This window comes from Notolepis coatsorum (assembly GCF_963971535.1).
Source record: "Notolepis coatsorum genome assembly, chromosome: 2".
NCBI classification, from domain to species: Eukaryota; Metazoa; Chordata; class Actinopteri; order Aulopiformes; family Paralepididae; genus Notolepis; species Notolepis coatsorum.
This window is the reverse complement of record NC_140166.1, coordinates 29,130,713-29,153,771: the sequence shown is the minus strand read 5'-3', so window position 1 is coordinate 29,153,771 and position 23,059 is coordinate 29,130,713. Positions and strand designations below refer to the sequence as shown.

The window sequence follows — 23,059 nt, the reverse complement described above, 5'->3', positions numbered from 1 at the left end:
CCTAACTCAGCAATAACTATAACTATGAACCCCTAATGTGCCCTAACTCAGCAATAACTATAACTCTAAACCCCTAATGTGCACTACTCAGCAATAACTATATCAAATTAATTTCCTTTTACGTTATTGAACCAATTCAATTAATTCAAGGAAATGTTCATCAATATGATAATATAATCAATAATGAACAAAAGTGTTGCATCACTTCCAGAGAAAACACAATTACTCAATGGCTTCATGTGGCCTTGCATAATGCAATATTTCTGCAATATAGTACACACCTATGCCACAACATGGACATTTCACACCAAGAAGTTGACACTAACTGCTGACCAAGTCGTAATAGCCTACTAGTGGTAAAGTTAGGCAAGTTCCATGATAAATGAGTTTACGAGTTGTAACATATCATTGACCTTTCTCCTTTTGTGGTGCAAACATAATTTATTATGAGACATTATCATACATACTGTATGATGTTGACGTAGTGGGATTCCTAAAGGTTGATCAAACCACCGCCCCAAGAAAGAAAGGTTGAATAATCTGGGTGAATCTGCTGCCTTGGATCTGATTGGTCCTGACATTCTGACCTAACTATAGTGCACCTGAACACTATTACAATTGTAAATAAGACTTGGTCACATGATACATTTATGATTTTACAAGTCAACAAAGACCAACCGAACACACCACTAGACCATCAGTTTGGGGTTATTTGACAAAAAAAGATTGAGATATATAATCAATTGTTTTCCATTAGAGATCTAACATGCAACATCCAACTCATTCAAAACTCAGCAGCTAGGCTACTAACTAGAACCAAGAGGAGAGACCACATCAGTCCAGTATTAGCTAACCTACACTGGCTTCCGGCAATATTTAGAATCTATTTCAAAGTCCTCCTCCTTATATACAAAGCAGTAGCACTAAATGGAACAGGACCAAGCTACATTGCAAATTCTCAACTATGTGCATTCTAGAACATTGCGGTCATCTACTACTGGGCTATTGAAGCTTCCAAACCACAGCCTAAAGAGAATCGGGGATGCAGCCTTTGCAAACTATGCACCAAAGTTATGGAACACACTACCTATGGACATTAGGGAAGCTAGATATCTTAATATTTTCTAAAATAAGCTAAAAACGTACCTCTTCATCATAGCCTTTTAATACACTCCACGGTTGATTGTACTGTAGATTGCACTGCACTCTGTCTATTCTATTCTACTATTTTATTGCACTGCACTATTTTACTCTGTCTATTCTATTTTACTCCTATTGTCTATTTTTAAAACTGAATCAAGCCATAAACATGGTGGCCTATTGCGATGTTAGATCCTAATGTGAAAAACTGTCATTTTATGCTGCTGATTGTACTGTAGATTACACTATTTTACTCTGTCCATTCTATTTGATTATTTTATTACAGGTTCTAAACTGTCAGGTAGCGAACTATATGCGTATCAAGCAGGAAGAAAGACTGTCAGGTTTTTAAAACTGTGGGGGACCCAGGCCTAGAACTGCGCCCTGAGAGGGAGGTTCGAAGGGTCAAAGTGGGTATCAAACAGAAGGGAAGACTGTCAGGTTTTAAACTGTGGATACCAAACAGAGAAGGTAAAGACGACTTAAACAGTAATCCAGAACTATTTTACTCTTTTTATTATTGTCTACTTTTAAAACTGAATCAAAACATAAACAAGGCGGCCTGTTGGGATGTTAGATCCTAATGTGAAAAACTGTGACTTTACATGTACAGGTATGCAATTCTTTTTTCTGTTGTGAAGCACTTTGACCTGCAATTTTTTAATGAAGGCGCTATACAAATAAAGTTTATTATTATTATTATTATTATTATTATTATTATTATTATTATTATTATTATTATTATTTGTAAAAGGTGACTTTACTTTGATTTCTAGCATGTTACACATTTCTTGGTATCAGACTTTAGTATTGGGGAAATTCTCTGCCTGGTATCGGACCGATATCAGATACCAGTATTGGTATTGGAGCATCCTTAATATTGATACATTGCAAGTGTAAGCTTAACTACATTATATTCAAACAATCACACATTTTTAAGCAACTCCATTTATGGAACCGAACATTCAACAACACATTAAAAATGGCTGTACACAAACAAATGGTATGAATTGTGGCAATAAGCGTACAAAAAACAGATGGCATACAAAACATTCATTATAATATTACATAAAATACTCTTTACATGTATCTCACACTAATTCTGTTCACAGTCTCATAGGGAGTGTGTTCTTTGCTTTTAAAAGATTTTCATTTGACATTTTCTAAAACCACCAAAACACCTAAAATGTCACAAGATCCACTGATTCCTCCGTCTCTACGGTGTCTTCTTGCGGCTGTTGACTCGTGGCGGCTTTTTCTGTGTCTTCATGATCACCTAAAAAACAAAAACACTTGACTCAGTTAGATATTAGGTTATAACACATTACATTAAACATACAAGTTATTACCAATATTAGCAATTCCCCAGACTGCCACCATGTCCACCACTGCAGATCCTGGCGTGAATGCGATGACTCAAAATACTTGAGTTGCGCTGTGCACATTCATGACCCCTAGAGTAAGAACCATACAGAGGCCTTTCACAGAATATAGTCTTCCATGTTGGAAGAAACTTGGTGTCTTATTATTGAATCTTATAAACAGGTCAGAGGTCACAATATCATGTTTTTCCACGGTTTTACCTATACTCTACCACTGCACAGAAATTATAGATTTTGGTCACTTTCCTCTAACGCCAGCCTCAAGCCAGACGTACAATTTTCAAATCAGAGTATCTCAAATCTCTCAAAATCTCACGGAAATTATATCCAGTGATGGGGCTACTCGTGGAACGAATTTGCCATAAACCTTAACCGATTTGCTATTCCCTGCTTCCAGGGGTGTAAAGTACTTGAGTAATTGTACTTCGTTACAATACTTAAGTACTGTTTTTGGGGATTTGTACTTTACTCGAGTATTATTAGGTTTGTATACTTGTACTTTTACTCAATGACATTTCAGAGAAGAAAAACATACTTTTTACCTCTTACATTTAAAATGCAGACCTACAAAGTACAAGGCCTTCACTTGATTCTCATTAAACCTCATGTGTGATATCTAGTGACCACACGTTTATGTTTATGAACTTTATGTTCCAGGGATATACCCCACTGACGGTGCTTTTTTCAAACGTAACGTCTCGAGACCGTATGTCAGTGTTGTCTACATTCGTAGTTAAAGCCCAGTCAAGCTTGTGTACTTTTGAGTGATGCACTCAAAAGATACAAATGTATGGCTATTGAAAACATAAAAAAATTAATATATATGCAGTATATATGTATAGACCTGTTCGCTGTATACAAACGTACTGTGTTCGAGCCAATCAGCAATACCAACTGAGTCACGTGACTAAGTTGCCCCGGACCTGCGAGAGCTGCTGCGCTAAAATAATATGATGGGGCTCTATGGAGAAACCATGACACTCCCCTGATAGTCTATTTGCCATCCCATAGAGCCCCATTGTGAACCCGGAAATTTTGGAACCACCAAAGTTTTATGATGGATATGGATAGTACGGGTCCCCAGCACTCAGAAACTGCCGGATGCTAAGTTGTAAATGTTGGGCAACTTTTTTTATTTGCATAATTAGCAAACATTTGCATAATCGCCTAAATGGGAAAATCTCAGAAACTACTTGATCAATTTCAACAATGTTGGAGTTGTTTTGGGGGTTGTTCAGGATGCTGAATCCATTTATGATACTTAACAGAAGAAAAAAGTTTCAAAATTGCAATATTGACTGGAATTTACCAAATTTCTAACTATTATGGTGCAATTTTTTATGAATTTTCAGTTTATAAATGTTTCAGAAGATGCTGAATTTATAGATCATTTTCATGGAATGTTCAATTGTAAAGAGAATCATAATAATAATAATAATAATAATAATAATAATAATAATAATAACTTTAACATGATCTCATTCCTACTGTGGCAATGAGCAACTGCATCTGCAGCAAATACAGACCCCTGATTTTCAAGGATTGTTGTTTCAATGCAAGTAAGTTGAGAAAATAGAAAGAGATACACAAACTAGTTTTATTACTATCCAATAACAAACACTGAATATAATATGATCACAAGCTGTAGTAAGCTAGCTCTTAGGGTTAACGTTAGCCATCTGACGGTAACTAATGTTAATGCATAGCTACAGTAGTTAGCTATGTTAGCAATGTATGTCATGACATGCATGTGTGATTATTACCTGTTATTACCTAGCCTCACGTCACCAGGCTCTATCCCTCGTCACACAGAGAAGCATCAAGTTTGATTCTAAATATTGTAGAGTATTCATATGGTACTTTTGCTCTACTTAATGTATAATTGTGTGATAGAAGATCTGAGGCACTGAGACAGAGAAAGAGACCAAAAAGGTAGGTCTAATGCAAATACCAGTCAAGTTCAATAACATGGGAAATACACGTTTTCATTGGAATAGTGAACAGCCCGTCCGAAATGTACATCCTGGCAATGTATCCATATTGCTCTGTAATGTAGAGTGTGTGGTAGTGCAGAGACGGAGGATACAAATAGTGCATTCTTCTTTTGTTAATTTCAGGTTGACATGTCAAGGAAGAAATGCCTATTCGAGCCCTGTGACGGCAAGGACAATGACTTCAAGACATCTGGACCAAAAGGCATTACAGCTTTGCTTCAGAGGAGTGAAGAGCTTGACGATTCAGCTACAACTGAGACTTTATTGAACATCATTGATACCCATGGTGTGTCAGCCTCAGCCTCTGTAGTTTGTCACAAATCATGTTATAGCTCTAAGTCTAGAAATGCAACCAAACGCAAGCTCAGCTCATCTGATGGTCAGCTAGGGAAACGTATGTCTCGTTCTCATGCCTTTGAGTTTTCTAAACAATGTCTGTTTTGTGGTATCATTTGCGAACCCAAAGACAACAAACACCCTGATAGATGGAAGCCAGTGAAACAATGCCGGACTGTTGAGAGACCAGGAATGCCATCCTTCAAAAACATCATATTGTCTAAATGTGATGAGCGCCAGGATCAATGGGCTGAGGAAGTGGCTCTACGGGTAAATGCCGTCCTGGACCTGCATGCAGCTGATGCCCAGTATCACACCAAGTGCTACGATGACTTCAAGAGAGTTTCCTCAAGTGCAAGTTCCAAGTGCAGACCGTTTGATAGCTGTTTAGCTGCTGTCATTGACCACATGAATGCAGACAAGTCATCAACCTGGACAGTGTCAGAGTTACGTGATATGTAGCCAACTCCGGGCACCTCTGCATGTAAGCAGATGCTATCTAACTTGTATGACTTTTATGGTGATGCTGTAGCTGTCATGAGGGTGGAAGGGTGCCAGACTATTGTTGGTTTTAGACATTCCATGAGTAAGTCACTCAAACTGGTAAAACGAGATAAAACAACTGCCGCTGATGAAGTTATCACCAAGCTTGTGAAGAGAGTGCAAGCTGAGGTGCAGAATATTCCCTTGCACCGTGAATATGACCTTGGCAGCTTCCAGCATGACAAGATCATACAAGCCACAAGTCCATCCCTTTTGAAGTTTGTCTCCTGTCTGGTATCAAAGGAAGGAAAAGTTACCAAACCATGACATTGTCACCACCTACGATGAAGTCATACGGTAGCATGACAAGATCATACAAGCCACAAGTCCATCCCTTTTGAAGTTTGTCTCCTGTCTGGTATCAAAGGAAGGAAAAGTTACCAAACCATGGCATTGTCACCACCTACGATGAAGTCATACGGTAGCATGACAAGATCATACAAGCCACAAGTCCATCCCTTTTGAAGTTTGTCTCCTGTCTGGTATCAAAGGAAGGAAAAGTTACCAAACCATGGCATTGTCACCACCTACGATGAAGTCATACGGTTCCGGAAGTGAGCTGCCAAATATGCTTCAGAGGACCCAGAGAAGAATCTGCGCACAGTTGGCTTGGAGAGGCAGATTGGCCCCATCCACAGTTGGAGTGACAATTTTGATCTTGTGGTCTTCACACTGAACGGTTGCGCACGACTCATGCCATGGCCACTCAGTTTGTGCAGAATCCTGCAGGTATTCTGTTCCCTGGAGGAGCCACTCCTGGTGGTGGGGTCATGTCACCTCGTCTAACAAAGCTTGACGCTGGGAAACTATGTCTGGCTCACAAGAGCAGTTTTGTGAACGAACATTACACAGGCCCCAAGAAGATGACACCACCAGCTCTGAAAGAAGTCCCAAGAACTGATGCTATCCAAGATGCCATCACACAGAGTGTGTCAAGAGCACAGAAGAAGGATGCTGCTTGGCTCTCGCAGCTCCACTCTTCCCCTCTTCCCCTGAACTGGTCAGCATACAATGCTGTGCAAGATTGCAGTGATGATAACAGAGCTCCAAAACTGAAGACCATAAGTGTCTTTGGACCACTACTTGACTCCCCACCTGCGCACCCTGATACAGTGCTTAGTACCATGGCCTACTTAGACACATCACTCAAGCAACTCGGTATGAGCCAAAGCCATATAACGTTTGATATGCAGCTGTATGTGGTCGCTTGCCTCATCAAGTGGAGTGATCCGAAGCGATGGCCTTCAGTGACTCTCAGACCTGGGAGCCTGTAACTGTTCCGCAACAGTAAGTGACTTCCGGGGTAGGCCTGATTGGCCCCGACAGGCACGTGACGCGGCAAACTCAGGACGCGCAACGAGGCTGCTGAGAGCTGTCGCGCGGAAATAGGCTGTCTATTGCCATTCTCTAACACAAACTCCAACCTTAACCAGCTCCTTAACAGCGCCTAAACTTAACCGTTCTAACCTTAACCAACTCCGAAACAATGCCTAACCTTAACCTTAACCTTAACCATGCCTAACCTTAACCATAGAAAGAATATTGCCATTCTCTAAGACAAACTCTAACCTTAACCAGCTCCTTAACAGCGCCTAAACTTAACCGTTCTAACCTTAACCAACTCCGAAACAATGCCTAACCTTAACCTTAACCTTAACCATGCCTAACCGGCGAAAGAATACACGTTAAAAAAAAAATCACGTTAAAAAAAAAAGATTTGATGGGATTCGAACTCACCAACAACGGACCGCAGGATCGCAGGACCGCTGCTCTGCCAGGTGAGCTGAAGCGCCGAATGAAAGTCATGGCGTATTTGGACGGTTACGTAATTCCGCAAGCTCTGCCGCTCGGCTCCGCGGAGCGTGCCGCGCGGCAGAGAAAGTTGCGCGTCACGTGCCTGTCGGGGCCAATCAGGCCTACCCCGGAAGTAACTTACTGTTGCGGATAAGCTATAAGCGCCCTGGGATGATGCACACACTCATGTCATTCATTGGCTCAATCAGAAAACTGAAGAGAAGAAGCGCATATTGTTATGTTGTGGCCTATATGCTTGAGAAATGTAAATACCTTTCTTTTGTTATTTCTGTTTTATTAAGCTATGTTATTGTAACCTGTTCCACACGATGTGAAAAATATATAAAATATATACCTAGGTAAATGGAATATTGCTCCACTTCTACAAGGGCTATTTGCATATTCTTGGTATCTAGGTACATCTATGGACCTCAGGGAATGTATTCACAGTGTCAGAAATATTGTGTCTATTACTAGGCTTTTGTGATTGTGATGAAACAAAGGAGAATATGAATTATGATTTTTCTTTGCATCTTTGACAGTGAATAACACCATGATAATAATGACCAAACTTAAAAAACCTCGTTCAGTACCCTCTTGAGATCATGTGTACAAAAAATCTAAGGAAATTAATAAAGGGAAGATGATAAAACCGAAGGTTCTGTAGATACAGTACTGAATTCTCCCATCCGGACCAATGCAATTTGAAATATTATTATAGAATATAGAATAGATGCTTATACATTACCTTATTATAGCCAATTCGCACATTTATATACATATATTATCTTTCAAATGCCCGAGTTCAATTTGGATTTAGTATCACCAGGCGTGCATAAGAACAGATAATGATATCTACTGTAATCTAGTGTACTTTTTTATTTTCCCCACAGTGCAACCGTTTTGAAACTAATTTCAGATCTAATTGTTCCTACATGCTAACAATAGGGAGGAGACACTAACTGCATTTCAATATATGTCAAAAACGTTACCTTTTGTGGCTTATTATCGCGAATAATAACAGTTATTGACATAATTCATAATTCAACTCTGAACTTTGAACCGCCATAGAACTTGCCAGGAAGTATAGTAGTGTAGTTCCACCCTGGGGGGTGGAACAAGGAACACAGTTTGACCAGTTTTAGTGTTTTTCCAATTTGCTGTGACGTTACAGGTAGTAAATAAAAGAGCGGATGCCCTTCACATCTGAGTATTTGTCTTGACAATGCAGATCTTTATACACCTGCCTATCTACTGTACTATGACAATATGACATTACCATAGGAACTATTTGGGGTCAGTAGAGATATTGTGAATACATAATGTCTGTGCTGTCCAAATGTAATAAGTTCAGTGTCCTCTAAAACGTTCTAATTGACTGAAAATGCACCAAAATTGCACCAAAATGAGTAGAAATTTGGTAAATTCCAGTAAATATAGCAATTCGAGTATCATCAATGGATTCAGCATCCCGAATAACCCCCAAAACCACTCCAACATTGTTGAAATTGATCAAGTAGTTTCAGAGATTTGTCCATTTAGGTGATTATGCAAATGTGTGCTAATTATGCAAATAAAAAGAAATGCCCAACATGTACAACTTAGCATCCGGCAGTTTCTAAGTGCTGGTGACCCATACTATCCATATCCATCATAAAAGTTTGGTGGTTCCAAAATTTCCGGGTTCATTGTGTTGGCAAATAGACTATGACTAAAAGTTGTTCTAAACGAAAACGGCTGGATGCCATTTTGCCAAATCAGCATGGCTGTGAGTGTGAGTCTTTCACCTTTTACATCTAGCTTTGGCATGGATTGATTGTTTAGATCGCTAGCATGACTAACGAATGCAAATATATTGTAGTCTGCCTGTTGTTCTGACCAGGATTACGTTCCTTTCTGCCTCGGTGATGCGCGTGCACACTGAGTCCGACGTGTACGGCGAACAGGTCGATATGCTTGATCATCTTGAGGTTTTATTGCGTACAATATCTTTATTTACGCAAACACAACATCACTGTCGCCACGGTGGGGTTCTTACTGGAAGGGATGTGATGGATCTGCACCAGCGTTGTGTGGTTTCCGTTGGTTACGGGAGGAAGCCTGGGCGTGGCACCCTGGAAGATCTCATCCTCGTCCGACTCCACCAGACTTATCACATCTCCTCTTTCCTCCTGAATTCGTCTAGAAGGCAGCGAGACGGATTTGATGTTAGGTTACAGGCAGGAACAGCTGGGTAGTGAATTTCATGACGTTGGGATTTCTCTACCAGGTCATTCTTAAAAATCAACATGAAATAACTTCTCAATAAATAGTTTACCAGTCTGTTTCAGGGGTCTTACATGGTTTTAGCCCGGTATTGGCCTGATTTGAGATACAGATACTCTGTTTTAGCCTGATTTCAGATACTCTTGTTTTAGCCTGGTATTGTCCTGATATCAGATACTCTGTTTTAACCTGGTATTGCCCTGATATCAGATACTGTTTTAACCTGGTATTGCCCTGATTTCAGATACTCCATTTTAGCCTGGTATTGGCCTGATTTCAGATACCAATATTGCTGTGGGTGTGTCCCTACTTTTCAAGCATGGTTTATAATTGACCATATTCAAACTGCTGCCATTTTGCTCTTGTGTCATGCTCAGGTTGGGATTCCTTTCCATCCTGTTCCCACGTGATTCCATACCAATCATGCATAGATTAGGCTGCGTTGTGTTAGTAGTAGTACTGTAAATATCAGATACTCACCCAAAGCCAGTTCCTGCAAAGGAAACATGAAAGGAAATTGTGAAATCATGGTCGATGGGTTATTATTTCTGATACATTTGTGAATGATTGTGAACTCTAAATTACACGTGCATCATATTTGACCATAAAACAATCAAACAAATCAACTGGTTATGATGTCATTAAAAAAAGGGGTCACTGGAGCATTAGTTTGTGACATTCAACATTCTGTTACAAAAAGAGATCATGGCTTTAACAACCGAACGTCTTACCGAGGCATATCCGGTCGCGGCTGGAGTAGACAATTTTGGCCACGATTACACCCGACCCTACGATCAGGGCAGCCAGGAAGATCCCGATGACCGCCCCTGTGTACGTGGAGGAGGCTGTGGAGACAGAACGAGGGGAGAGGAGAAGTTAGGCACAACAGGTTTACCGGCATTCCATAGGTGTGGCCTGCACCTGCAGTGACCGGCTTCTGTTCAAAATGACTGCCTCCATTTATAATGTAACAGGTGTGTTCAACTTGTCCAAGTCATCTAAATGGATTTTATATTTAGGTTCATATAAATGGATTTTATGTTTAGGTTCATATAAAATGGATTTTATGTTTAGGTTCATGTAAAATGCTTCTGAGTAAGTCAAATGAAATGACATGACATGACATACCGTCGCCCGGGAGATCAGATTTCAGTCTATGTTCATTGACCCGGCTGTGATATCAAGCAAGCAAAGCAGTGTTAGCAGGGTGAGCCGTGGAGTGTTAATGTGTTAATAACTAGATAGTAGCTGGGTGGTTACTATTTAAAAGCCCCAATCCATAAAACATAAACAAAGGTAGCCTACTCACCCAGTAAAAACTAAATAGAATCGCTTTTACTACATAAAAAGGTAAATATTAAAGGAAATGTGAAAGAAGTTTAGTTTTTGTGTAAATGATTGAGCAAAAGAGAGTATAATATAAATACAAAGATTCTCTGTTACTTACCACGACACTACCTCTACACACACGTGCAATTACGTCATTCATAGTGCACACAAGCATCATTTCTGTAATTGTTGTAGAGAATTGCATCATACACAAACATGCACACACACACCTGTGCATTATTCACACTCACTCAATAAACAATCAATCAACACTCAACTTCAATCAATATCTGAAATTTAAAAGAAAATAATAATAACCTAACCTTCTTACAGTCTTATACTATCATGCACTCTTCCTACTATACTAATAGGTCTCTTTACTACTATGCACTCAACACTGCAGCACCCAAGTTTCAGCGCTGTTTGATGAACATTGTTACTCAGCTGATAAGAGTCGTACCCTTCCTGCTGACTTGTCGTACAGAACTTGTAAGTCGCTTTGAATAAAAGCGTTCAGCTAAATGACTAAATGTAAACACTCTCTCCCTCCCCGTCTCTCTCTTACACCCCCCCCCCCCCCCCCCCCCCACACTCACACTTGACAGTGAGGTAGACCTCCAGCTCCTGGATGGCGAGGGGGTTCTCGCTGCGGCAGAAGTAGAGGCCCTCGTCCTCCGTGCTGACGTTCACTATGGTCAGCCGCAGGACGGGCCCCTCCTGCACCACCACGTACTTGGAGCCGGGCACCACGTCCTCCTGCTCGGCCGTCCTCTTCCACACGGTGACGCCCGGGGGAAGCGAGCTGTCCTCCGTGCAGACGAGGGTCACGTTGGTCCCAACCACAGCGGTGACCAGGGGCTCCCCTTCAGGAAAGGGAGGCTCTGAGAGAGAGAGAGAGAGAGAGAGAGAGAGAGAGAGAGAGAGAGAGCGAGAGAGAGAGAGAGAGCGAGAGAGTAATGCTAAACCTTAAAGGGGAACTATTTTACTATTTCTTTCACTATTTGGGCACTTTTACACAATTCCTGTGAGTCTATGGAACACCTCTGTAATATATATATTTTTTTTTATTCATTGTTTTGTATTTCTAATCAAGTCCTCAAAAACAGCATTTTTCTACCTCAAGATTTCGAGCTGTTTTGAGCCTGGGCTGCAGGGCGCCACCTAAACCACTGTGCACCGTCGTGTTCGCCTGAACATTATCATGCAGCAGTGACTATATGACATCACATATAGGCACATTTTCAAACGACTCAGTTCAGTGAGGGTGAATATTGTGAGAGGAGAATTGGAAGAATGCGCCAATATGAGAATTTTGAGACATAGATCATATTAATATAAGTTCACATAGCTAGGAAACAATGCTAAACACTCAAAAAGGCCATTTATAAGATAGTTCCCCTTTAAGAATATGTCAGTGCACTCTAATCATGGTTCCCACACTATTAAGTTTCCAGGGAAACCCGTCTAACGCCAACACATTATCTCAGGGCAGCCCCGAGCTGTTTGAGATGAAGGGCCAAGGGCCGACATGTAACCCGGGTGGTGGGCCAGGAAATGCACTCGACGCATAAGTAACATTGTCTTAGGTGCGTTTGTACCTTGGAATAGTCAACATTGTTTAAAATCTCCTCTCAAATAGTTAAATGACATCAAAATAGACAGAATATCAGAATATCCAATAGATTCTCTGGAACCCTTTGGATGGCCAGAAATAATGTTAGGGAGGACCTCATTTGGCCCACAGGCCACACTTTGGGCAGCCCTGCCTTATCTCATTCTTATTTGTTTGATTCAGTATAACTACCTCATGGTACTGATCTATATACTAACTCGTACTTCCCTCCACAGCCACACCACACGACACACTACTGTTGTACACAGTACTAATGCATGGAAAGTAAAATGTATAGTCTACTGTACATAGTACTACTAATGTATAGAAAGTAAAATGTATAGTCTACTGTACTGAAGTACATAGTACTAATGCATGGAAAGTAAATAGTCTACTGTACTGAAGTACATTTTTACTCACTGTACTTAGATTGTACGTAGGTTGTACTTTAGCTTGTATATTGTATAGTGTTATTCCTCTTCTACTACTTTTTACTGTATGAAGCACATTATCAGGGGCTCATACAGAACCAAGCATTTCACTGTAAAGTACATGTACGTTATATGTGACAAATAAAAACAAACATGAACTTGAAACTTGAACTACTAATGCATGGAAAGCTAAATGTATAGTCTACGGTCTGTATTTATCCGGTTCTATAGTCATTGTACCATGTGCCTGTTGTACTGTAGATAACAATAATATTAAATTGCACATTTGTGACAAGGACACATTCCTCTACATTCATTGTATTTGGTAGATGAAGCGGTTCCGATTTGGATTCCACACGGCTGCGTTTAGACACACCTTTCCGTTGCTCTCATTCATGGGAATTTATTGACCCATATAAAAGTAAATTGTGCATTTTGGAACCTTTAAGGTAATGGTGATTATGATCTATTTCTTCTGGGACATCAAAGGAAGCTGAAAATGTAAAGGCAGGGTAACTGGCCTGTTCTCTCAGCGCCTGAGTAATGTGTTACAGCACAGAGTGACTCATCATCTACTGTGTGCAACACAAAACATTGCTTTTGGGCACAGGGCCAAATGTGTGAATGACGTGCAACGTTTCAATGTCAAATAGGTTCAGTAGCTGGGTGGTTACTATTTAAAAGCCCCAATCCATAATCCAAACATAAACAAAGGTAGCCTACCCACCCAGCAAAAACAAAATAGAATAGCTTTTCCCCCCCATTCTTGATGAATTGGTAAATATTAGGGATGTCCGATATTATCGGCCGATATTGGCATTAAAACGTGATATCGGAAAATATCGTTATCCGTTTTAAAAAGAATATATATATATATAATTATTTTATTTTTTACATTTCTATAACCTTTATTTACCCAGGCAAGCAAGTAAGAACAAATTCTGATTTTATTTATTCTCAAAGATATGCATAATGTTGTGTTAATTCCACTACAATGTAATGTTAATTACCTGAAATTATTCCATTTTGGGGGGGGGGGGGGGGGGGGGGCCTGCATATATCGGTATCGGTTGATATCGGTTGATATCGGTATCGGAAATTAAGAGTTGGACAATATCGGTATATCGGTATCGGTAAAAAGCCAATATCGAGCATCCCTAGTAAATATGAAAGGAAAGAGTTATATTCTGACTTACAATGGGTGAAGAAAGTTTAAAAAAGCATATTTTCCATGTACAAATCTAAAAGAATGTTTGTGAATACACACCACATCTTTAGACCTTTAGCTTTAGCTGGGGAACGGCTGGGGAACAGCTGGGGAACAGCTGGGGAACAGCTTGAGAACAGCTGGGGGAACAGCTTGAGGAACAGCTTGGGGAACAGCTGGGGAACAGCTTGGGAACAGCTGGGGAACAGCTGGGGAACAGCTGGGGAACAGCTGGGGAACAGCTGGGGAACGGCTGGGGAACAGCTGGGGAACAGCTGGGGAACGGCTGGGGAACAGCTGGGGAACAGCTGGGGAACGGCTGGGGAACGGCTGGGGAACGGCTGGGGAACAGCTGGGGAACAGCTGGGGAACAGCTGGGGAACAGCTGGGGAACGGCTGGGGAACAGCTGGGGAACGGCTGGGGAACAGCTGGGGAACGGCTGGGGAACAAGTGTATTTCCTGTCAGCTACTGATATCAGCAAAAACTACAACAGGAAATAAACTCGGGCCCATTTAGAACATTTGCTCTTAAGTTGAATCCGTCTCTATGCAGACTATTCCGATAATAACTGTTTTGGTGGGCAGGAGAACACGCTTACTGAGGGTGAAGGAGCAGGACTTCTGTTGCCCCGCAGGGAGCACCGGGTGCTGCGCCGTACACATCAACGTCTGCCCGTCAAACAGCAGGGACCTGTTCAGCATGACCGCCAGGACGTCGGCCTCGACCGAGGCGTAGAGAGGACCTTCCTCCACCCAGCGCAGCGTGGGAGCGGGGTAGGCCCCAAGCCAGGTGCAGTTGAAGTAGACGTGGGAGTGGTCCGGCCCGGCGCTCCATAGGCACTCGGGGTGTCTCTCTGGGGCGTCTAGAAAGGGGGCCAGGGGTCAAATCAGAAAACGTTAAAAGGAACACACACAAACATTTGGGGACATATTTGTGTTTCAAATAATCTTTTAAGACGTTTTCAAACCAGGAAACTTAACTCTATAATTAGCTACTGTAATGAAGTGTACAGAATATGAAGGTATACCGTTGTGGATCCATGCAAAGGTATAGATTTGCACTTTGCCATCATCCATGACATGCATCAAAACGAAGAACAATATTGTGACAGGCCATATCACCCAGCCATAAGTGTAATAGAGTCTGCCTCTGAGGCTGAAAAGTGTACAGTATATGTGTTATACTATGACAAATGCATGGAGATATGGTTGCAAATCGGCAAATAGGACCTTTAAGATGGCATTATCTTGCAGCGGACTCAACTGTGTCCAATAGAGTCAAAATACCCTTAAAAATAAATACTATTTAATCTCTGACCCAAAGTCACAGATGTACTCCCCCTGTGGGTCACCTACAGTAGACAAGCAGCTCGGTGCTCCAGTTGGCCGTCTTGTGAGAAAGGCTGTTCTGGGCCGTGCAGCTGTACTCTCCCTGACCACTGGGCTCGATGTCATCTATCCTGAGGTCCAGCCAGGAGCCACTACCCGACACCAGGGAGGCATTGCTGGAGGAGGCTCCCTGGAAGCTCCAAGACATGTTCTGAGAAGGGTAGGAGGAACTGGAGCAGTTGAAATACACAGTTGAGCCCCGATTGACAAAGAGTGTCCCGTTAGGCAGGCGAGTGGCAGGATTTATGGACGTAATTCCATCTTCCGGACCATCTGAAAGAATTTAACATACGGTGTGTTATCGTTGTGTTCGTTGTCATTCTTTGCATTAAAGCTCGCCCAGTAGGCATCATCCTCAAGCCTAGCGAGCTGGAATTCCCTCCCATACATCCAAGCTGTAGGTCGACGGTCTAACTAGCAGGAATCCCTGCTACCGTCAGACCCAATGGGCATGCAGTCTAAACTTGAACTGAAGTTCACTCAAACTGGCAACTGGGTGGAGGGTGGAACACACACACACACACACAACATACAGATAGACAGACACTGCAAGAGCAAAATATGCTACATTCTCTCCTCAATAGCTATATAACCTATTGATATATCTGCCAATTGTGACAACAAGGGATATTTCACAATGAGGGCCAATATCCACTCATATGTCGTCGTCGTCCCCCCACACACACACACACACACACACACACACACACACACACACACACACACACACACACACACACACACACACACACACACACACACACACACACACACACACACACACACACACACACACACACACACACACACACACACACACACACACACACACACACACACACACACACACACACACACACACACACACACACACACAAGGGGGAGAACTTCTATCAGAGTGGTGTAATTAAAAATGGTTGATCCAATCAGATCAATCTGTCAATGAAACCCACTAGATGCCTGTCAGCTACATCAAATAAAGTCACCAGCCTCTTTCACCTTTCTTCTATTTTTTCTTTACTCTGTGAGTAAAAGAGTTTGGTTAGGGCGAGCCTCAAAGCTTGTTTTTCATTCATTTCATTCTAGTAGGCATAACTTTTATAGTATGGGGCTATGTCTCTTGAGAAAATGTAATGTAATACTACTACTACTACTACTACTACTACTACTACTACTACTACTACTACTACTACTACTACTATAACATTAATAACAATGTATGATATAGCATTAAATTATTTTAAGAACATGTCATCCCAAATAACCAGCTTTAAATTAACCAGTTTCCATGCCACAAGGAATTTCTACCCATGTTGTATTAACTCACATAATATACATTGGACATACAAAAACCATGGACATTGTATTGCTAAATAATGGGGGGGGGGATTACTCACTGACTATTTGAAGCTGAACACTTTGAGTGGTGTTGTCTTTGGGGGAGGCAGTGCAGACGTAGGTCCCCTCGTCACCTATTGCCAGTGTTTGGATATCGAGGCTTCCATTATCCAATATGATAAGGCGAGGAGGCAGGGGGTCGGGAGTGGCTGCCGAGTGATTGCGACTAATGACTTCTTGTCCATTCTTCATCCACAGCGTGAAGGATGGTTCCACCTTACCACCATGAGTGAAACACGGAAGCAGTGCACTCCCTCTCAGCGCTCCGACTACAGTTTCACCTGCACCTTTACCTGACACTACTGTGCAGGAGAGAAGGTAAACAATGTTCAATTGATTGATTGATTGATTGATTGATTGATTGATTGAAAACTTTAACAGATTGCAGAATGGGTACAATACAGTACGGCTCAATACATACAATTGTTAAGGGGATGCAGACCAGAGAAAGACTTTCGTCTTGTTTATTTACATCAGGGTCCCCCATTTTCAATTCATCATAACACATACAGATAGACAGTACTGCAGTACAAGACAATTGTTAATAAACATGACCTTGTTGGCTTGTTGTACCGGTTTGTCTGGGATGATGGGTAACATAGTCGATCATACAAGACTAGCCTATATAACCGATTTAAACACAACACAGCACAGACAATTAACACCCACCTGTCAAATATATGAACAGTTGTAGAAACACTGCAATTGCGACTCCTGCCTTCTCCATGATCCCCTGCGTCTGCCTACATATTCCGGAAAATGAACAAAGGCTTTACTCCAAACCTGTCTGACTACTGCTGGTCTCCTGGGTCAATGTACTGCGTAAACTCCCCGCGTGAATCTATCCATTATTTATAGAACACAAAACGTACACAAAAAAAGTGATCAGTGTAACACAGTGATGGTTGTTTCTCCTCTGTGTTACCCTGCAGTGTTTACTAAAGCATGTTCATGCGGAAACTTTGGACGTGACAAACCACACCCATGCCTTCTTCACCTGTTTAAAGGTACAGTAGCAGGGTCATTCTCTCACCGATGGTCGGTGTCCTCTTGAACCAGTGGAACCGGTTCGACACTGCAAGATCAAAATATGCTACATTCTCTCCTCAATAGCTATATAACCTATTGATATATCTGCCAATTGTGACAACAAGGGATATTTCACAATGAGGGCCAATATCCACTCATATCTCCCCCCCCCCCCCCCCCCCCCCCACAATTCTATCTTGGAATTATAGATGCAAAACAGAGTCCATTCTCTTCGGTTCAAATAACAAACTCAGCAAGACCGTCCGACGGCTTCTCAGTTACAGTGGGTGACAATATTGTCACAAGGAAAGATGAAATTACCTACCTGGGTTCCATCCTAGAGGCTAATCTTTCCTGTGACAAAATGGCATCCAATGTAATAAAAAAAAGTCAACCAACGAACTAGATTCTTGTACCGGATCTCCTCTCTGGTAAACAAGAATACCCTGAAGACTGGCAGGAGCACTCATTCAAGGATACTACAACTATGCTTGCACCTCATGGTACCAAAGCACCTCAAAGGTGCTAAAAACAAGATTACAAACATCACAAAACAAACTGGTCAGACTACTACTTGACTTTATCCCTAGAAACCACCTCCCCCCTGCCCACTTTGACAACCTAGGATGGTTTAGAGTAGACGACTGTAATGGGAAATATTAAGGACTAAACGATGAGCCGTTTACATTAATGAGGTTTCCCTAATTTACAGTCATGTTGGGTGTACATATAACGGGTACGTCCTAGTACCCGTCACGAAACTTCAACCATGCCTCGAGTGGGAGTCGAACCCCGAGCGTCTGCTCCGGGGCCAGTATAGCAAACCGCTGCGCCAAGAAGGGAATTCCCCTCTAAGCGCTCGGTTTATCTGCCTCTGGGGAGTGAGTTTTACACACTTCTATGTGCCGTAGTCACACTATCGCGGCACATATCCGTTACATTCACCCCCCCTAAACTCACACCACCCAAGGCATCCGGGTCACGGCACCAGTATAACGGGTACGTCCTAGTACCCGTCACGAAACTTCGACCATGCCTCGAGTGGGAGTCGAACCCCGAGCGTCTGCTCCGGGGCCAGTATAGCAAACCGCTGCGCCAAGAAGGGAATTCCCCTCTAAGCGCTCGGTTTATCTGCCTCTGGGGAGTGAGTTTTACACACTTCTATGTGCCGTAGTCACACTATCGCGGCACATATCCGTTACATACATACAGAAATAAGCATAAGATCACACAAATCACAACAATAATACAACAAATCCATTAAAACATGTACAACTTGGTTGACAAAGGTTGGAGATCAAGGTCTTAATTCTGCCACAGAGAAGATAATCTCAAGCTTTAATGACCGTTAGGGTTCATTCCATGAGCTAGAGGGGCATCATAGCGGAATTTACCCTGTTCTGACTGAGCAAACTTGGGGGACCTGAAGGACCAGCTATAGTCACTAGAACTGGTTCCATAGGTTCCAAAATTCCATTCCAATGATGTAGTATAAGGAGGTAGCTTACCAGTAAGGGCCTTAAAATGAACAAATACCAGTGTTTGTTCCACCTCTCCGACAGAGGGCCAACCAACCTTCTCATGAGTGTTGTATCTATCACTAGTGATTAATCTGAGGGCAGAGCTCTCTTCCTACTAATCAAAGGAAAACTGTTTATTTCTGTATTGGAAGACAATTTTCTGTTGCAACTTGGCAAGGTTGTCCACATGGGATTTAAATGTAAATGTGTCATCGAGCCACAGACCAAGATATTTACAGTATATTCATAAGATATTGATGGCTAGTGAATTTGTTTGGCTATTGTGTCATAAAGTAAATAAACTCCCTTTGAAATGGTGACTGACAGCCAATATGGCTTCAGGAGGAATAGATCCACTACCATGGCCCTCATTGAGCTAATAGAGGAAATAACAACTTGAATTGACAAAAAACACCATGTACTGGGAATTTTCATTGACCTACAAAAAGCTTTTGATACGATTGACCATAGTATTTTAATTAAAAAGATGGAAAGATATGGCATTAGGGGTATAACATTGGAATGGATTAAAAGTTACTTGAGTAATAGGAATCAATTTGTTCAAATGGGCAGTGCCATCTCAACAAACATGAATGGCTTACCACAACAAGGTTAAATTCTGGGTCCAGTTTTTTTTTCTTTTGTACATTAATGATACCTGTAAAGTATCTGAAACAATGAAATTTGTGCTTTTTGCAGATGATACAAATATGATTTGTTCTGGTGAGAGTTTACAACAGATTTGGAATGAAACCATAACTGAATTGGTCAAATTAAAAAAGTGGTTTGACAAAAACAGATTGTCTCTAAATTTGAACAAAACAAAACTAATGATTTTTGGAAATCGTAGTTATATTTCATTACTGGCTATCGCGTCTCGCTCTGCCATATTGAGATAACCTCTTATCTCCACGCACCTAGCGTGCACGCGAAACAAACAAATGCACCCACTTGCATGTGACCACGCCACTCCCATGCGTCTCCCTATATGACGCCGGAAATGGTCACGCTCACCCTTCCTCATTTAGTTTCCAAAACGCGGAAGTAGCAGTGCACTTCGTGAACTGGTTGTTATGAAGCGTAAGGAGAAATTACACAATGTTGGGTATTCGCCAGAAGTTCACCAGCCCCCGGAACCTTCTCGGCACATCCTAACAGCGCAGCGGTCCTGTCCTGGGTTTTCCTCATCTCGTGACAGCAGACCGAGGAACGTCGCGCGACGGTTAGCAGTCGAGCTAAGTTGCGCACAGGTAGGGCCTGCGCTAGCAGGCGTTGGTACTGGCATGGGTAATACTCCTCGGTGTCTCGTGAGATGACCGGGTGATGTATTGACGCGGGGGGGCGGGATATTTGGATGAACGTGGTCTTCATGACACACTGTTTGATGTTTTTCCAAGTATCCTAGCGCGCAGCTAATGCTAATGCTAAGATGTTTGGGGCTCCGTTGCCATGTACCCCGCAGGCGTTGTCACCACTTTTCGCTCCTCTTAACCGTTTCATTGCTGAAGGTCAATCGGTGTCTGATGTTGAGGGTTTTGCTGAGGCTTTTTTACCCTTTACACAGGTGGATGGGCATCATGGGCTGACGACGGGGCTCAGGACAGGTGTGCCGTGCTTGGAGAAGCAGGTAGCAAAGGTCCTTTGCCCCGGCATGGTTGAACGGTATCCCACCCAGAAGCCGACGCCGGAGGGCGAGTCGGCCCGGCAGGTGGCTGAGTGGGCTGATGAAGCTTATATCGCTGCAGGACGGAATTTAGCAGCAACCAATAACATTGCTCAATTGGCTGCTTTTCTGTCCAAAATGGTGTTGGGTGGTGGGGCCTTAGGGCCAGCCGACGTAAAAAAATATCGCACAGATTTTTGAGGTTATACAGCTTTTGACTCAGCCGCAAGCTATAACCGCAGGGAGGGCTAGGATGCTGTCAACACTTGTTCACAGGCATCTTTGGTTGGAGCAATCTCCCCTTGAGGAGGAGAGGAGACTTCCCCTCCTCAGGGCTCCCCTCTCCGCAGATGGACTTTTTGGTCTGTATTTGACCTGAGCTCCACACCACCCCACACCGCACAGCCAGAGGTGAGAGCATGGCCTCGCCAGCGGCTGCGGCGAGGCCCCCGGCCAGCGGCCATGTTTCCCCCGCCTGAGATACCCTGGGCACAAAGAAAACAGGTGATCACAAGGCCGACAGCCTCGGCGGCCGAGGGATCGGCTACATTAGATGAGCACGCCCTAAAAAACCGTTTCCATCTAGCTGTGTCTAGCACGCTTTCTGGTTACTCCCCCCCCCGCTACGCTACGGGACACAGGGCTCTGATTTGTCCCCTTTGGCTGCGGGCCGCGGCCTTCCAGTGAAGCGCTAGCGGCCCCACGTTTAGCTTCTCATGGTGACAGGGGCTGACACCCAGTTGCTAGCTAGGCCTGGGTCTGTCTATGAGAATGCTGTGCTGTCAAGCGGCTCCCACACCACACACGTCCTGCATCTGTGTTTGGTGAGCCTGGTGTTGTATCTGTCGACGGAGCAGGGCTCTCTGTATCTAAAAAATTTTGTCAGATGGGGAACTCTAGGCCCAGGAGGTCGCAGGGTGCGTTCCCCCAGCCCCGCACTCGCCAGGCCGGGTATTACGCTAGTGCCTCCCCCGACCGGAAGACCGGCGGTGGTCAGTCAGGCACGCATAATTTGGGTGGTAGTAATATCACTACAGGGCTACGGTGTGTAGGGACTCACCCTATCGGGCAGCGTGGGGACCACACACCTTGCATGTCCAGCTGCAGAGCAGGCTGTCCTCAGCAGTCTATGCCGGGAAGATGCTTAGTGGGGGAGCCGATGTCACCAGGGGTGATGGCCGGCCCTTTCTGTCGGGGTCCCCCCTTGGGTGCGATTGCCTCGTTGGTAGAGTCAGGGTGCGATATCCTGGCTCCGCGAGACACCCTGCTCGCGCGGTTAGCGAGTACAGGGTTGGCAACGCACAGCGGGTGGGACCGGGCCACCTATCTACGGTTCCTGGCGGACCAGCGCCAGTCGGCTGCGGGTGCGCTTTGGGATTATCATCATGTATGGTTACAGGAGTGCCATATGTCGAGGTGGATGGAGAGAATGCTGAGGCGGGGGCTTGTGTTGCAGTTTGCACAACCCCACCCTCCGTTTTTGGGTTTGGTACAGACCCTTTTGTCAGGGTCCGCAGTGGTGACAGCTCTGGCCGACGAGATCCAATCTCTGTTGGAGAAGCAGGCCATCGTCGTGGTCCCAAGGGAGGACGCGATGTGTGGGTCGTTTACTCCCGGTATTATCTGGTGCCCAAGAAATCGGGAGGTGTCAGACCTATACTGGACCTGTCCGCGTTCAATCGGCTGATTGTGGCGAGACGGTTGAGAATGTTGACCGTTCACCTCCATAGACCTGAAGGATGCGTACTTTCACATCCCAATCTTCCCTCCTCACAGGAAATTCCTTCGCTTCCTCTTTCAGGGCATAGCGGACGAATACCAGAGGCTGCCGTTCGGCTACTCTCTGGCCCCTCGCACATTCACCAAGTGCGTGGAGACCGCGCTGGGACCTCTGCGTCGTCAGGGGATACGAATTCTATTCTACCTCGACGACTTTCTGCTCCTCAGCCGGTCAGAGGAGATCGCCAGGTCTCATACCAGGCTGGTGGTGGAATTCCTCACCAGTCTGGGTTTTGCTGTGAACTGG

At 43.4% G+C, this 23,059-nt stretch overlaps 1 protein-coding gene across 2 annotated transcripts; it reads right to left on the bottom strand.

Moving 5' to 3' along the window:
- Nucleotides 1–1,890: 1,890 nt before the first annotated feature.
- vsig10 (V-set and immunoglobulin domain containing 10) lies at nt 1,891–17,769 on the bottom strand. 2 transcript variants are annotated; one of them, XM_084307732.1, is made up of 9 exons: nt 17,491–17,769; nt 16,821–17,120; nt 15,391–15,696; nt 14,634–14,897; nt 11,380–11,664; nt 10,186–10,299; nt 9,935–9,947; nt 9,228–9,370; nt 1,891–2,416 (listed from the first exon to the last, which is right to left on the bottom strand). In XM_084307732.1, the coding sequence occupies exons 1-9, from the start codon at nt 17,546–17,548 to the stop codon at nt 2,322–2,324; spliced, it is 1,578 nt and encodes a 525-aa protein (XP_084163858.1). In that variant the 5' UTR covers nt 17,549–17,769; the 3' UTR covers nt 1,891–2,321. The 2 variants fall into 2 exon arrangements, with proteins under 2 accessions (XP_084163858.1, XP_084163857.1); XM_084307731.1 differs by having other exon boundaries at nt 1,894–2,416; nt 16,821–17,123.
- Nucleotides 17,770–23,059: the final 5,290 nt, after the last annotated feature.

Coding starts and splice junctions, on each gene's coding strand:
- vsig10 (XM_084307731.1), bottom strand. CDS start 17,548: ATGGAGAAGGCAGGAGTCGCAATTGCAGTGTTTCTACAACTGTTCATA. Junction 15,697..16,820: donor TGTTCAGCTTCAAATAGTCA/GTGAGTAATCCC, acceptor AAATTCTTTCAG/ATGGTCCGGAAGATGGAATT. Junction 10,300..11,379: donor GGTCTACCTCACTGTCAAGT/GTGAGTGTGGGG, acceptor CTGTCTCCACAG/CCTCCTCCACGTACACAGGG.